Source organism: Trematosphaeria pertusa (assembly GCF_010094035.1).
Source record: "Trematosphaeria pertusa strain CBS 122368 unplaced genomic scaffold BU26scaffold_3, whole genome shotgun sequence".
Lineage (NCBI taxonomy): Eukaryota > Fungi > Ascomycota > Dothideomycetes > Pleosporales > Trematosphaeriaceae > Trematosphaeria > Trematosphaeria pertusa.
In genome coordinates this window covers 2,705,915-2,720,782 of record NW_022987214.1, presented here as the reverse complement: position 1 = coordinate 2,720,782, position 14,868 = coordinate 2,705,915, and the positions used below count along the sequence as shown (strand labels likewise).

Below are 14,868 nucleotides of genomic sequence, written 5' to 3'. Positions count from 1 at the left end.
TTTCAAGATTTAGCAATGGTGTTCGACTGTTTCCCTTAATACCATTGTCCGCATGCGTGGCTTCAATGACTTAAAGCCTTGCTCCATCGCACAGGATGTCTCACCGGCCGGAAACACTGCCCGTACCGTCCCGCGATATATACCGAGCGGAGCAAAGAAATTCAAGGGCCAGGGTCTCTTGGCGGGGTTGACCTCCGAAGCGCCTGGACGCCGCAAGCTGAACCGTTGGACTCCGTGTCGGTACTATGAGGACGGAGCGGTTTTCTTGGCATTAGGGCGACAAGAAGAGCTAGGAGTATAAAATGGCGGGTCCGCTCTCGAGGAAAGACGCCATGGACCGATCTACCGTCGGCCCTCACATATTGGAACCCAATCTGGAACCTGATGTTTCGTTTTCAATGACACTTGCGGACTCAGGCAACCTCCAAGACGCCCTCAGGGATATTCAAAGATCTCTGATAACTCTGGGAATGCCCCACTATCGCATCATTACCATCCATTTGGCTCCAAATCCGTGCGACTGCAAGAGGATGTCACGGCAACCAAGGCAGTGGAGTTGAGCTTAGAATCGAGCCGATGGCGGATCAACTGCCACTTAACTTTCAACCGAGTGGCATTGGTTTGGCAGCGAATTCGCGGCCCGAAAATGGCATAACGTTGAGGGGGTTTAATTTGGGCTTAAGTACAAGCTTCGCCAGCACAACCACATCGACTGAATTGGCCATCCCGCCACTTTCTGGGGACGGTAGCAAGAGGCTTCATCTACCAATCTACGACGGTCACCAGGGCCGAATTCGTCCGATTAGTGTTCCGCGGGCCGCTAGGCTTTGTCAGCAGGACCATCAGCACCGCAACGATCCCCACCTTAAGTACAAGTAATGCGCCCTGCTGTGTCCTGCACGGGTTTGCTACCAGGCTGTTTGATAAATCAGGTCAATCATGCCTTCATTATCCTCCATCCTCATCGCTTTCCAAGCGATTCCCCTGACTCTGTTCGGCGCCTCTATACTCATCTCCCCAGCCGATGTCGGTTTCGATAATCTTTCGGCTGAACAAAGACATGTAGTCGGGTACCCCTCCCAGTTCCAACCCTCTCAACATCATCAGCACTGATACTCCTCCAGAACAGTGGCAATCTCCCTTAGCCTGGGATATGTAGTCACCGCTTTCCAATCTCGACGAGCAAGGCACTGGTTCTTGCTCGCCGCGGCCCCGATGAGACTCATCGGAGCTTGGCTCTTTTTGCAGGACGACAGGAGCGGAACTGCGCTGTGGGATGGCGGGAATGCGCTTGTGAACTTCACCGTGGTGAGGTGGGAGAGGGTGGCAAGAGTGTAGGGCGTCAGGCATGCGACTGCGCGACGAGCTATTATGCTGGCGGTAGGTAGAATATTAGGAAGAGGAATATCTATGCTCAACGAAAGATCGCAAATTGTTACCGGATTCGGAAAACAGTATTGTCACGCGATCTACAACTAAAATTTCTTCCCACCCGGGCGTCGGCTTACTTCCATCCTACAGAAGTCAACATTCCTCCCAACACTTTGAGCACCCCGTACGCGACGCCGGTAGCAAGAAGAATCGCCATGTCTTCGTTCCCATCATACCTCCTAGCCTTCCAAGCTGCCCCTATACTTCTTTTCGGTACTCTCATCCTCCTCTCACCGAACGCCGCCGGCTTCCCCAGCCTCCCACTAGAAGCTACGCACATTATGGGGTTAGTCCTTTCTCCCAAGCTCGCAGGCTTGTCCATCTCCTTCCAGGCCTCGCTATTTCATGCATCTGCTCACTCCATGCCATAGGTCGTCGTCTCTCGCGCTCGCAGTAGCACACATCATCACGGCGTTCCGGGGCGGGAGAGCTCAGCAACGCTGGTTCTTGGTTAGTGGGATCCCTCTCCGGCTTTTGGGTGGGTGGCTGTTTTTGGGGGATGGGAAGTGGGTGACGGCGATGTGGGAATGGGGGATGGGGGTGGCTAATTTGGTTGCTCTTTTGTGGGAGAAGCGGGCTTAAAATAGCCATAGGGTCGAGCGGCCGATAGATGGCGAAGACTTAGGGATTTCCACGAGCCGCCTTGATGAGATTTGGAGTGGCGTCCGGCAGATAATCATTGGCCTTCTATGAAAGGCATGTTATGGAAATCATGTCGTCTTCTCAGGCTCTCTGATCATCAGCGGTGCGACATGCATCACATCACCTCCGCCGAACTGGCTAAAGTCTATTCGAAGCACGTCAACATCCTTAAATCCGTGCTTCTGATAGAAATGGTGCCCTTCAGTACTTGATTCAAGGTAGACAGGTAACCCAAGCTCGTCTGCTTTCTGCATACCCCACTTGAGCAATGCGCTTCCAGCACCGCAACATTGGTACTTTGGATCCGTATGTAACATGTGTAGATCTGTGTTCGTTAGCCGCACTGAAAGCAAGAAGTTGATGGTGGAAACGGGGCGGGAGAATCTTGACCTACAAAGATGCCGCTTCGTCCCCATGATTTCTTTCTTCTTCATCGCCATGCCGCCAAAGAAAGCCTCGCACGCTTCCTTATTCATGCCAGGACCGATATTTATTGGTCTTTCGCGCGCTAATTCTGCTGCTTCAGGCGTGTCGTAGATATGCCATTTCGCGAACGCGGTCATCTCGCCAGTCTCATCCTTGACGGCTTTGAGGTATCTCGCACTCGGGTCATCTTTTCTCATGTTGATGAGGTTGTTCACTCTTCTGTCAGGCGAGTCTGGAGGGAATGGTCCGGGAAAAAGGATGGGGCTGGAAGGATTATTCGCGTATGCGGCGGTCTCTATTTCGCATGCCCGACGCAGATCGGCGTCAGATGCCTCTTGTACGACGATAGCCATTTTGAAGGGAAGATAATTGAAGAGAAGGAATGGGAGGAACCGTAGACGATTAAGAATGGTAGGATATGCTTACTAAGCGCCCTAAAGAGGAAAGTGGTTTTCGTCTTCAGCCCTTCCGCCCTTCTCTTCTCCACCATCAGTTTATCATCTCTCCATCTCATCCAGACGACAATCTCATTCCATTCCATCAAGTTAATGCTCTAGCTTCTCTTTCAGGGAGCATGTCGCATTGCAACATCGTGATAGAGAGCCTCAACCTTGCTCACCCGCTTTTCCGGGTACATCTCTTCCCAGAACCACCGATATCTCCGCTCCATAGCATGTTGCGACCAGATGAACGTCCTAAGCCTTCCCTCCAATCTGATCCACTCTTCGTGCACTCCTTCGACTTGGTCCCGAAAGAGGCTCTGGATCATTACCATCGCTCGGAGTCTAATCGGACGTCTTTCGGCGAGAGCTCCGCACACGAAGAGCAGCCATAACAGGAGTTCCCTATTGTTTCCCCATATCGGGTCATCTTTTGTGCTCGAAACAAGCTCTAGTGCCTGGGTAGCGCAGAACTCGGGAATGAAGCAGCCCTCCCATATACCGGTCGATAATTTGTACGTGCACAGGAACGCCGCGAAGAGGCACGCTTGGTAGATTGGGTTGGCTTCCTTGGAGGACCTTGACTCACTCAAAAGATCAACAATTCGAGATTCAATGCAAGCCTGGAAATCATCGATCGGAAACTCGTGGATAGGCACGGCGCTGGGTCCAAAACGAGTATCGACGAAGGAACAGAGCGCACTGAGATCCTCGAGCAGGACACCGAACTCGGAAGGAAGGCTGGGTACAATCGGCAAAAACCCTGATGGGAGTATATATGTTAAAGAAAGCCCGGGGTCTCGTATGCAACGGAATCCGGCATATTCCCTGTGCGACAGCAGACGAGTCGTACCGACGAACAGACAGCTATACACGTCTTGCCTGGGCACAAGGTCAACGCCATTTCGGGATTGGTAATGTGCGGAAGAAGCTCACCAGAATAGAGCTCGCCCTATTACCTCGGAAATGGCGACGTTGGATGCTTTCGTCAGATTGACCACGTCGTTAACTGCGCGAATGTGAATCGCGATGCTATTCGCATTGGACCCGTCGACACGGTACTAGATACTCCGTCAGCTCTATTCCTACGCGTGGTTCTCAGTATGCGGACCTCATAACCGATCAGCAGAAGCATAGCTGAGAGCGTCGAAACTTGCGGCACTAGCGCTTGATCGCTCATTCGCGCTCTCAAATTCTTGAGCACTGCTCCACGGTGCCTGAGACACTCTACATTTGGAACGTCTCTATTCGCCGCCAAAGCTAGAATGAGCGAGAGCGCATGGAAAAGTGTGGGGTCGGACAAGGCGCTTCGGAAGATCGTGTCCATTCCTTGGAAGAATATCTTGCCGGCTTCTCCAACGCAAAACACCGGCTCGCCCGCATGCTTCGCCGATTCTGTTTCATGTTACTTCCGACTCACAGAAGCGGGTGCTCCACTCACTTTGCCGCATCAGCGTGCGCAGCCGCTCTCCGTTCCCGGGTAGCGAGTCGAACGGATCTAAGCGGCTCACGGCTATCGGCTTCGTAAGAGCCGTTGCACAAGCAGCCTGCTTTCTCTTTACTGGGCGGCCTGTCTTAATGTCGATTTCAACCGGGAGGAAATTTCGGTTTTTTTGCGCGTTTGCCTCTCTCTTACGCTGGATGCCAACGCGTATCGCATGTCTTCTGATCAAGCCTTGCTCTTCCTTCCCTTTAGTGCCCCCCGGATGAGCCGCGGTCACAAACTGGAACATTTCGATGAATGCGTATTGCCCAAGAAGCAGACTGGAGGTTCGTAGCGATTGAGAGTAAGTCATCAGTGAGGCAAACTAGAAGTGGAGTCGTCAGCTAGCGCTTACCCTTCGACATAAGCCAGAATCGATTCCCCTGCAATGACTAGCATTCATAAGGAAAGGCATGAGGCGATCATGGCTCGGTCGTCGCGTTTCCCTGGGTTAATCATCTTCGATGACACCTCAGCTGGATCTGTCAGACAGAAAGTATCCCTCGATTCGCGTACCTCCAACGTCAAATTTCCCATGGTCGTCGCCCTCCAGAATACCGCCATCGCCCATTCGATTCAAATAGACAAAGTCGTAAGCGTAGCCCGGAAGATCTTCGCGCACCGTTTTGGTCACTTCGTCGCATCCATGTCCTCCATAGCTCCCTCCCGGTGAGGATGATCAAGCGCAAATAGCACTGCAGCGGCCCTCACAGAGTCGAATACTGCCTCGATCTTGATATTTCGCCTGCCGTTTGCGCCAGCTCATCATCTGTCTCCGGTTCCGCTCCGGGTCGAAGCTTGAGGTCGAAGTTCGTAGGGCTGACTAATGTACTTCAACGCAGCTTGCAGAATCAACGCCAAATGCTCCTGCTTGTCCGCAAATTTGACGAGAACAAGAACGATCCGGTTGCTTCACTCGTCCGGAGAGTCAACGCCGCCCTCGACAGGTTCAAGCCGACTTGGCTTAGCAACTGTCATGGTTGCGCTGATGAAGAAGAACTCGGTGGTGTATTTCTCTGTCAGATGATATTGCTTTCGCAACCCTTAAAGACACTCTCATGGTTGCGAGACTAAGAGGGGAGCGGTAACCCGGGAGACAAATTGCAAGAACAAGCCTGAGAAACGCAATTACCATGGTACAATAGCCCGACAGAACGAATATGGAAGCGAATTTGAGCTTGTAATTGAGCGGGGGATAGTAAGTCTCAGCCAAATTCTGGCGTTCGTTAGGGAATCGCTTCGAAGCGCAGCGAAGCGAAAACAACCGCTCGTAGTGAAGACCATAGCTCCTTCCACAACTGTGGCAAGGTCACTACGACAACAGCCACGAACCCCACGGTCAAACTTTGGAATTCAATTTAAACCAGATGAAGCTTCATTGGTGACGAAAGACCAGCATACAACTTCAATGCTCAGCACTAGTAACGAACGGACAGCAGAAATGCCCCTCCATAGCCTTCCACGGAAGAGCTGCCTTGCAATCGGCCAGACGATGTCCCTTCGACCTCCCACCCTCAACACCCGATCCATACAAAAGACCACCCCTTACGCCGTGCAGTCCACAGAAAACGACTTCATCATCCCGCCAAACTGGACACACTGTCCCACTCGAGCAGCCTTAGCATTCTTGCTGCAATTTGCATCAGTATACACCGTTGCTGTGTCTCAGTCAGCCCACTCGACTCTCATTCGCTCCATCTTAGGCCCTTCTTACCAGTGCAGTGCGACAAGAGACTGTCCACCTTCAAACTCTTGACATTCGCCATGAATTGGCAGGAGCCAGGGCCGACGTGCTTGGGAGCAGACCAGGTCAGGTGGTCGCCGTTCTTGCAGTCGGTGCCGCTCCAGGTTTCAAGCTTGAAGTCGGCGGCTGCCCCGAGGGAGGCGAGGGCGAGGAGGGCGGAGACGGTGAAGTACTTCATTTTGGATGTTTGTTTGGGGATTGGGTGAAATGTGCTTGTGTTGGGGTTGTTGGAGCTGAGTAGTGGTGGCTTGTGGTGGAGAAGAGGATGGCGACGCATTCGCGCTGCCTTTGTACATTTTGAATGCTGAAGGTTCGTCCTAAAGAGTCGGTCGATGTTGCCTTATCTGGCGAATGCTAATTCTGTCTTCCACTGGATAGCAACCGGGCTGAAGGTCGCACATACCTACCCTCGGCTTAATCTAAACTCAGCCCTCAGCGCCTTGATCGTCCAGCCTCGCGCCATCCACAATGGCCAAATGATCTACCTTCGTACGTAAAAAGTGAGGAAACACATGTTTTGACGGCATGTACTGTGAAACACGCATCGATGCTCTAAGTCCTGAGTAGGTAGATGCCAGGTATAGCTAGCGGCCTCACATGTCGTGTCTCGCAGGATGGTTATTCTCAGCCTTTCAGCCTCACGTCAGAGAATTAGATCTCCTTTCAGGGGTTCTCAACAATTTTCTCGGAATTGGCGTTGCTCATGCAAGGAAATATTGGCCACTCGAAGCTTTGGATCGAACGGAGCCTCTGTGTAGGTAGCTCATACGTCCCGAAGTCTACGCTAACACAGGAGATGATACTACACGACCCAGTCAATAGATGCGCATCGTAAATTGGGCAAAAGCCCTAGCGTTTTTGCACCAGCGTACCTGCATTCGTTCCCCAGATCCGCAAAGCTTAGCAAGCTTAATTACGCCTCGCGACGATCGCGCCCCGTTTCTCCACGTCGGGTACGAATGCTGCGAATACGGTATGCCGGATTATTCGAGGCATTATGCTAGGGTTGTGAGTGCTTATGGTTGGCGGGCTGAGAATTTCCTCTTCCGGCGACTTGCATGCGAGGTGATCGACACTAGTGAACCTCTACGTCGGCCATTGCTATTGGAGTATGGGAGTATGAATTAAGGAAGTAAGCTGCCACTGGTATCCGCCGTTTGCGCTCTCTCCATATGCCCCTCTCCTAAAGATCTTCGTGCTTCACCTAGGGAGACTTCCTCTTCCGTCGCTACAACGAAGACGCCGTTGCAGGCTCAGTGCTCGACATGGACATTTTTCATGTGATGTTACTCTCTAACTAGTGCGCTAAAATCACAACCGCCCCGCGACAGAGTCATTGCTGTTCCTCTCGATGTTAGACGACAAAATCTAAATTGCTCGGGTCACTGCTGGCCTGAGGTGGATGTAAGCTATTGCTATCTATTGGCCTGACTTCCTATCTCCTCGTCAAAAGAGGAAGCAGTCTCTCGCCGAAGCTCTTCAACATCAGTCCTAGGTCGCGCCCCTCAAGTATGGTCTCCGGAATAAGAAAAACGTGAAAGAGCAAAACCCAATCGCACAAGGTCATTGAAAGGGATTCCGTGGCATGTAGGGCATGTCCTCGCCCGATCGGATCGCTTAGGCCATGCCTCCAGGCACTTTCCTCCAAAGTGGTATGAATGGCCTCGTCGTCCGGGCAGAAAGGTTCCGGATACATTCCATGGGCTCGGTACCCCTTGTCAGGGCTTTTCACTGATATTCGGACCTGTATTCATGTCATTCCTATTTATTCATGGCGATAGTTATAGAAAAGCAGGATAGATTAAGAACAAAAGGTACCTAGGTATGCCTTATAAATCGCGCTCATATGTATGTTCCTTTTCCGGTTTAGGCCCTAGAATTGACGCCATACGCAGACTCCCGGACGGTCCTTCCAAGATTCACGTTCACATTTGTACCCAGCCGTACTCCGAACGTATGAATCGTTTTCATAAACAAGGAACGTTGCCCCTTCCTGGAGGGTGCCCGGGTCAAGGGAACTTGTAATGCGTCTCCACAACCGGTTCGAGGCCCTTATTCTCGTCGTAACTGACCGAGAAATTCCTCTCCACGCGGATCTCTGGTATCCGATGGCCCGATGGCGCGATTACTTTCGGATCAGGCCTCGGCCCTAAGGTCGGCGAGTCCCGTGTACTTCCCTTGGATGAATCCTTTGATATGCCCGAAGCGCTGGAGTGCTGCGCCTGTAACTCCCCCTCCGTGTGCCGGGCCTGCTGATCCTTCGGCAGTATAGACTCCGAACTGGAACCGGCTTCCCTTCTTGTCAAATCATCGATTTCGTTGAGCGCGATGGTGACGCTGCCGGGGCGGTTTCGCGAGCCAAAGCCCTTCAGGCCTTTCGAGGTGTTCGTTCGTATGGCCTCGCCGCTGGAGGAGTTCCCGTAGGGGTGGTTGGAGGAGCGGCCCCCGGATGGCTTCGAGCCGACGTAGGAGCCTAAGCTAGGTATTTTCCCCCGTAGTCGCGACCACAGGGGCTTGAGGGTGGGGATTGTGCCGGTTATTATGAGGACGAAGACTTCGGCCCTAGAAAAGGTGTCGGTTATGGATCGGCTCTGGTTTGGATTCAGACGGGACGGCGGGTTGGACTTACATATACCAGATTGAAATTGGGCCCCACGCGTAAGTGACGTCGGTAAGCTTGGTGAGGTCCCGCATGTAGTACACCTTGACAAGTGTGGCAGCTGCGGCACTAATTGGATAGGTTAGCTGCGCAACTTTCCTGCTCAAGCTGCATGACTTACAATATGCCTCCGCCCATAAGGAACGTCAGTCCCCATTTTGTACTCCTCTTCATCTGCAACCTCCAAACCATGTATGCCGGGAAACCCGCAGTGACCAGATCCATAATTGCATTCCAGGCTAAAAGGTTCGTCAGAGTCCGTATGAGCTCCCAGGATCATTGGCAAACTGACTTGCTTGAATTCTCCCACCATAATCCAGGAAGTTGGGGTGCAAGCACGTCCCAGGCATTGTAGGCTTCCAACTCTTCTCCATCGGGGAGCATTGACCGAGAAGAACGCCGATGACGAAGATATTCAGTCCGACCATGACGGCAGTAACTGAAAACAGAAACCAACGGTGTGAATTATTCGCTGAATGGCCCAGAAGTCGTATCAGGAAGAACACCATCGACAGTTTGCCGGCTGTAGATGCGACCACGGAGACGGACGGCGCGATGTAGGTATATTTGAGCGCTTGCTCTTGCGAGTAGGGGTCGGTGATGGACGCTAGATGTAAACCGTAACCGTAGTGTACTCCAATGCTCACTAGGATCGTCATTGTGAGGCCGGCGGCCTGTTGGACTCGTTAGAGTGCTCTCCTTGAACCCGATTCTCGACCTCCCACTTACCATTGCGAATAACATGAATCCATCATCCCAGCCGAATCTTTGAATAACCCATATCCGACAATAGAAACGACCCAGCGTGACAATGAGCGAGATGGCGCAAAGGCTCCAGCCAACCTGGTTAAGTTGGTCTTGGTAGCTATCGACCATCCTGAAGTCCTTCAATGAGAGGCGGAGTCCCTCACCTCGAAATCTTGAAGAACGTCAAGGCTCCTCGATACGCCGGCGGGTCTAAATCGAACCTTGGAACACAGGAACCGCAGGATACGACGCGGCGCCCTAAAAAGCCCAACTACGGGGTACGGTGGGGATGGCACATGCCGCGGGTGGTCGAGTCGGTGAGATCCGGACTAGACCAGGCTTCCCTCGTTTCGTACGAATAGGCGTGGTGTGCAAGCCGTTGAACCGACTTGTGAGCCCGTAGACGTGGTAACAGGGGCTGTAGGAATCGATTCCATGCCTTGTTGCTTTGTCTTATTGGGCAGTCTGGCGCCCAGACACGGCACGCGCTCCGCGATCCTGGCGGGGAAACTTCCTATTGGATCAACACGCGTCGCGGCCCAAACCGCCTTCGGCTGCACTACGGCTCTACCCATCGAGCTCGAGCTCTAGTGTTGTCGGAAATAAATCCTCCAGGTAATTCGCAGAGCACTTTGATAGCACTTTCTACGCTGGTGGCGCACGTAAAAGCATTGAGTGCGTCTCTGCTTCCCTGCAGAAATGTGCGTCTCTATGCAAACTGCTGCAGCGGAGACGGCATGTGGTCGGTATATGGCACAGTTCCTTATAAAGTTAAGGCGTTGCAATCGTCAATCCTCACTCGTCGGTGAACACGAATGGCGCAACCTAACTGACTCGTAAATGTCTTCAGGGCTGCGCTTCAGTGGAGCTGGTGTGGAGACTCTGAACGTCTCTTCATGTAGCTCCGTCCCGAAGGAGCCACGCCACACCGCAGCCAAGCCAACCCTCCGCGGGAATGACCATGCCGAAACTAAATCCAAATCAGAGAGAAAAAGCAATGCAAATAGCGATCTCTTGCACAGGGTTCAGCTCTCTTCTCCAGCCTCCTACCGGTCCCTCCCGGTCCAACTCAGCATCCTCGGTCAGCCATGACAAACCTACAGCACGCAATTGAGTCCGCAGCCGCGCTCGCGGCTAACGGGAATATTCCTGAGGGCCAGCGTATAGCTCTTATCGAGGCTGCGACGAAGCTCATCACTGCGCTGCAGAAGCCCGAAGATGCGATCACCAAGCTTACATACTGGGTACGTCAATAGGACCCAGCCGCGGTTTCGTTCTTCTAACGCCCAGACAGCCATCGCAATTCATGTGCATGAGGACATTGCTTGAGCTCGGCGTCTTCAGCCTCATCGTGGAAAGGGGCAATGTGACTTCCGCAGAGCTGGCCGAAGCCACGAATGCGGACAAAATCCTACTAGGTGTGTGACTACTTTCTCTGCCCAAGAGGTATCACGATTTACTGACACGCGTCCAGAGCGACTGCTCCGTGTCCTGACCGCCGCTGGATACGTCGCGGAACCAGATGTATCCACCTACGCTGCCAACGCGCTCACGAAGGCGCTCGCTACGAGGCCCGTCGCTGGACTCGTCGAAGCAATGTGAGTAGCATCCACTCCTTCCACTTTGGGGATTCCTAAAGTCTAGTACAGCTTCGACGGCGGCATGAAGTCCTTCGCAAGCCTTCCGGAGTACCTCGAGAAAACCGGCTACAAGAACCCCTCTGAGCAAGCCGACGGGCCCTTCCAATACGGCTTCAACACTCCCAAGGTCGACCTTTTCACGTACATGGCGGATAAGCCGAAGCTGCAGAATTCGTTCCAGACGTTCTTCGAAGCAGATCGCGGGAGCCGGCCGAGCTGGGTGGACTGGTTTCCGGTGAAGGAGAGGCTGCTAGATGATGCGACGAAGCCTGTCAGGGAGGATGATATACTGTATGTGGATGTTGCGGGAGGCAGAGGGCATGATCTTCTCGCTTTCAAGCAGAAGTTCTCTGAGTACCCTGGCCGATATGTACTGCATGATCTCCCGCATGTTGTGAATGATAAGACACTTTCGCTGGGAGAGGGAGTGGAGAAGAAGCAATTCAACTTCTTCCAGGACCAGGTGATGCCAGGTATGGTCACCCACCCCCACATATTGTCTCCGCTAAGATCTATGCAGGTGCCCGCCTCTACTACATGAAGTTCATCATGCACGACTGGTCAGACGAGAGATGCCTCATCATCCTGAAGAACGTGACCTCAGTTATGAGGAAGGGATACTCAAACCTCATCATCGAGGACTTCATTCTTCCACCGACAGGATGCCCGCTATTGCCGGCTATGTGGGATATGGAAATGATGGCGATGTTATCGGCAATGGAGAGATCAGAGATTCAATGGCGGGAGCTTTTGAGCAAGGCAGGCTTGGAGATAGAAGGATTTTATCCTCCACCCGGGGATGGGACGGGAATAATCGTAACCAGCCTTAAGGAATGAGTGGGAGTGACGTATACATCAAGTGCATTGAAACAATGGATGAAGTAGGGAATGTTGGGCTAAACCGCGCTCAGTGGTTCGTATTCGGCGCAACACCAGTAAATGCTCTTTGCGGGCTGCCCGCTTGCGTTGCGTTTCCCATGTGCACTCCTTTTCGAGTCTACAAATCAATCCGGCAGGCTCCTTATTCCCTCATTCCTGGATGATTATATCTGGTAGACGACGCCCTCGGTTCATCAACGGATGCCCAAGAGTCGCTTCCAGCAGTACAATCGGAGACCTAGTTCGTCTTGGCAAGATGGCCACGGCTTTGCTCTCAACAGTGAAATTGCTGGCGGGAATTTACAAGCGGCATCAGGCGGCCTGGGTGAGTTTCCAGCTGCAAGTGTCGTATCATTTGGAGTAACTGTAGCTGGGGATGATAACACAGGTAACTTGCTGAAGAAGCACCTTCACCGAGGTGCCTATTATGCCGATCGCATTTGAGATTCGCATCTGGGCGAGGAGTACCTTGACTCGACACCGCGACCGGGGTCTGAGAATCGGGTCTTTTCTGCTTGCAAAGCTGTCCAAATCCCAAGTTTCAAATGAGCGTATACTTCTCCATCGATCTTAGGTCGTCCTCGGATGGCCGATCCAAATCTTTCAATGCGTGAACATAGGTTGGACCTATGAGAATGTAGTATCCCTCAATGGGCCTCAGGGCAAACGGTTCCCCTGCACCGTAGAACTGTACTAATATGTCGCCCTCTCGTATGGTGGGGAAACACATGCCCATGTCGCCATGTTCGGTGAGGAAGAACGCTCGATCGAAGGTCCATACTTGCATGTCTTGGACTAGTTGCTGTATTTCCATCGCGTGCGGCAGGGCCTTCCTGACAATTCCACTATTGCGGGGTGTACGGAGGGCTTGATCAATTACCAAGCCGTTGTAGAAATCGTCGGTCCAGTGATACTCAGCGCCAATTGCCTGCTCCCTGAATTTAGAGACCACTGATGCGGCGGCTCCCAGGTCGTATTCGCAGTTTCGCGGATATTGGAGAACTGAAATGAACACTTTGAATGCTTCCAATCTCTTGGCGCTCGCACAGGTCCCTAAGGAGAGCGCGTTAAGGAGCGCGCCATAATCGCTGTAATTCTTGGAGGTCGCATTGAGGATGCCGGACACGAAAAGCCACTCCCGCCAGGCTAGTATGAAGTCGGCGTGCCAGAATTCAGGGTTTTTGGCGCTTCCAGTATCTTTAGGTCCAGCGCAATCTCGACTCGCGCGCCTATGTACTTGGCAGATCTGTCGACCGTGAAGGGAAATTTGCCCCATGGCTGGAAACTCCGCTACGGGTGAGCCTCCTCCAGTGGCTTGAAAACCTCCGGTTTCAATGCTCGCAAGCACCAGAAATGATTGTCTGTTCCCAGCCCAGTTTGGGACCCAGGACGGAAGTAACGATTGCCGATCCATTGCGGCAGCATAACGAAGCGGCTGAAGGCACTGTGTCGACTTGATGAGCGATCGTGTCATGTCCTCGTAGACCGTTTCAACTGGTTTCGTGTAATCGGGCGGTGAAAGTTCGACACCAAATGCCTTAAGGATGGGATATATCCCATAAACCATATCCCTACTTTCTGTAGTCTTCATATACGATAGTAGCTGCATGACGCGAAGCATTGCGTCCACATCTGTGCTGCTTGCATGAGGCTCCCGCAGGTGGGCCTGGATCTCAATCCTCAAGTACTTCTTGAATAATAGACTCAAAGTGTAGCCTACTATCTCGGGGTCCGCCACTGCCCCTCCCCCGCCCGTTAGAACGTAGAAATCGTCGAATGAAATCAAGTAAAAGCCACCATCTTTGCGGCCGAAGATGATGCTACAAACTCGAGCGAACGCTACTTCTTGAATAGTCCAGACTCGTAACGCCCACTCGTTTTGAAATATTGCCTGAAGATGGCCGTTATCTGCCGACTGTTAGCCACTTGACTGAAGCCTTTGTCTCTCCCCAGATGTCTGACCATATAATCTCTTAAACTGTGCAGTATGTCTGCTGGACATCCACGCCCCAAAGGGCCGTCTCAGGTAATCAATGGCCCCTGCTGCCAACAATTTGGGGAGAGATCTCCAGGGGGGCTGCAGCGAGAGCGGTAGCACGTCGCTTTCCCTTTTTCTCTTTTTGTATTTGTCAATTTTCTTTAAATGTTCTAAGGCCTCAAATATCTCTTGGGTTCCCTGGCCGAACCAGACGAGCACATGTGCGGCTGTTCGGTAGATCTCCCCCATCAGACTTATCTGGCCACTCCTCTCATTAACAGCGTACGCGTCGTCTTTTTGATCAATGCAGATAGCGTCAATCCACAGATGCCGCGGCTCCACGCGTAGCCGGAGTGCTCTCATAGCGTCCTCGCAGTTGCGCGTGACTAGCAGCGACTTTCCTTCGCAGACGATCTCTCGATCTCCATGTCGGTAGCCCCAAACATACGAAAGAGCAGCATAGGATTGGGTGCGTTCGTCAAATGTATCCAGGTTGATTTCGACAAGGCTGCACCGAAGTGGCGCATCGTTAGTATGGGCGGGTTCCAGCAAAAGGACGCGAGTCGACCGGGTGTCCGTCAACGGCCTATGCTGGTACGGCTCTAGTGTACTCGAAGAAGACATGTTGAATTCGTGATGGTGAAGAAATGGAAGGGAAGCGTGAGGCAGCGGCGCTGGCGCGGAGTGGCCTAAAGGCTGAGTTGCAGCCTTGGCACTGCCACCGCCACATGCTGCGCCTCTCTCCGGTGATGGATAAACGAAACGAAGAGCTTCGACAAATGAAAAGAAGATAGGAAAT

The 14,868-nt window shown here is 52.6% G+C and overlaps 8 protein-coding genes across 8 annotated transcripts; 3 read left to right on the top strand and 5 right to left on the bottom strand.

Moving 5' to 3' along the window:
• Positions 1–750: 750 nt before the first annotated feature.
• BU26DRAFT_229393 (uncharacterized protein) lies at positions 751–1,354 on the top strand. The gene is made up of 2 exons (XM_033820842.1): positions 751–1,070; positions 1,125–1,354. The coding sequence occupies exons 1-2, from the start codon at positions 940–942 to the stop codon at positions 1,336–1,338; spliced, it is 345 nt and encodes a 114-aa protein (XP_033688770.1). The 5' UTR covers positions 751–939; the 3' UTR covers positions 1,339–1,354.
• A 787-nt stretch (positions 1,355–2,141) lies between these two features.
• Positions 2,142–2,852, bottom strand: BU26DRAFT_418268 (acyl-CoA N-acyltransferase; the record flags this gene model as incomplete). Its single annotated transcript, XM_033823243.1, has 2 exons — positions 2,142–2,398; positions 2,468–2,852. 2 exons carry the CDS (start codon positions 2,850–2,852, stop codon positions 2,142–2,144), a joined length of 642 nt encoding a protein of 213 aa, XP_033688769.1.
• Positions 2,853–3,064: 212 nt separating this feature from the next.
• Positions 3,065–4,672, bottom strand: BU26DRAFT_561039 (uncharacterized protein; the record flags this gene model as incomplete). The annotated part of the gene is made up of 4 exons (XM_033832867.1): positions 3,065–3,821; positions 3,876–4,000; positions 4,051–4,334; positions 4,381–4,672. 4 exons carry the CDS (start codon positions 4,670–4,672, stop codon positions 3,065–3,067), a joined length of 1,458 nt encoding a protein of 485 aa, XP_033688768.1.
• Positions 4,673–4,810: 138 nt separating this feature from the next.
• BU26DRAFT_561038 (uncharacterized protein) lies at positions 4,811–5,496 on the top strand (the record flags this gene model as incomplete). The annotated part of the gene is made up of 2 exons (XM_033832866.1): positions 4,811–5,091; positions 5,265–5,496. The coding sequence occupies 2 exons, from the start codon at positions 4,811–4,813 to the stop codon at positions 5,494–5,496; spliced, it is 513 nt and encodes a 170-aa protein (XP_033688767.1).
• A 471-nt stretch (positions 5,497–5,967) lies between these two features.
• On the bottom strand, positions 5,968–6,433 carry BU26DRAFT_601820 (uncharacterized protein; the record flags this gene model as incomplete). Its single annotated transcript, XM_033835294.1, has 2 exons — positions 6,137–6,433; positions 5,968–6,080 (listed from the first exon to the last, which is right to left on the bottom strand). Exons 1-2 carry the CDS (start codon positions 6,342–6,344, stop codon positions 5,968–5,970), a joined length of 321 nt encoding a protein of 106 aa, XP_033688766.1. The 5' UTR covers positions 6,345–6,433.
• A 1,353-nt stretch (positions 6,434–7,786) lies between these two features.
• Positions 7,787–9,822, bottom strand: BU26DRAFT_516056 (uncharacterized protein). The gene is made up of 5 exons (XM_033828235.1): positions 9,555–9,822; positions 9,118–9,499; positions 8,947–9,064; positions 8,796–8,894; positions 7,787–8,728 (listed from the first exon to the last, which is right to left on the bottom strand). The coding sequence occupies exons 1-5, from the start codon at positions 9,699–9,701 to the stop codon at positions 8,176–8,178; spliced, it is 1,299 nt and encodes a 432-aa protein (XP_033688765.1). The 5' UTR covers positions 9,702–9,822; the 3' UTR covers positions 7,787–8,175.
• Positions 9,823–10,449: 627 nt separating this feature from the next.
• On the top strand, positions 10,450–12,323 carry BU26DRAFT_516055 (S-adenosyl-L-methionine-dependent methyltransferase). The gene is made up of 5 exons (XM_033828234.1): positions 10,450–10,816; positions 10,867–10,990; positions 11,047–11,170; positions 11,222–11,685; positions 11,733–12,323. The coding sequence occupies exons 1-5, from the start codon at positions 10,661–10,663 to the stop codon at positions 12,047–12,049; spliced, it is 1,185 nt and encodes a 394-aa protein (XP_033688764.1). The 5' UTR covers positions 10,450–10,660; the 3' UTR covers positions 12,050–12,323.
• A 300-nt stretch (positions 12,324–12,623) lies between these two features.
• On the bottom strand, positions 12,624–14,693 carry BU26DRAFT_601817 (HET-domain-containing protein; the record flags this gene model as incomplete). Its single annotated transcript, XM_033835293.1, has 2 exons — positions 12,624–13,999; positions 14,054–14,693. 2 exons carry the CDS (start codon positions 14,691–14,693, stop codon positions 12,633–12,635), a joined length of 2,007 nt encoding a protein of 668 aa, XP_033688763.1. The 3' UTR covers positions 12,624–12,632.
• Positions 14,694–14,868: the final 175 nt, after the last annotated feature.

Excerpts from the sequence above, each read along its gene's own strand:
- BU26DRAFT_229393 (XM_033820842.1), top strand. The coding sequence starts at position 940 with ATGCCTTCATTATCCTCCATCCTCATCGCTTTCCAAGCGATTCCCCTG. Across the intron at positions 1,071-1,124 it reads GAACAAAGACATGTAGTCGG|AACAGTGGCAATCTCCCTTA; the intron begins GTACCCCTCCCA and ends ATACTCCTCCAG.
- BU26DRAFT_516056 (XM_033828235.1), bottom strand. The coding sequence starts at position 9,701 with ATGGTCGATAGCTACCAAGACCAACTTAACCAGGTTGGCTGGAGCCTT. Across the intron at positions 9,500-9,554 it reads GATTCATGTTATTCGCAATG|GCCGCCGGCCTCACAATGAC; the intron begins GTAAGTGGGAGG and ends CGAGTCCAACAG. Across the intron at positions 8,729-8,795 it reads CCAATTTCAATCTGGTATAT|GGCCGAAGTCTTCGTCCTCA; the intron begins GTAAGTCCAACC and ends CACCTTTTCTAG.
- BU26DRAFT_516055 (XM_033828234.1), top strand. The coding sequence starts at position 10,661 with ATGACAAACCTACAGCACGCAATTGAGTCCGCAGCCGCGCTCGCGGCT. Across the intron at positions 11,171-11,221 it reads GCTGGACTCGTCGAAGCAAT|CTTCGACGGCGGCATGAAGT; the intron begins GTGAGTAGCATC and ends AGTCTAGTACAG. Across the intron at positions 11,686-11,732 it reads CCAGGACCAGGTGATGCCAG|GTGCCCGCCTCTACTACATG; the intron begins GTATGGTCACCC and ends AGATCTATGCAG.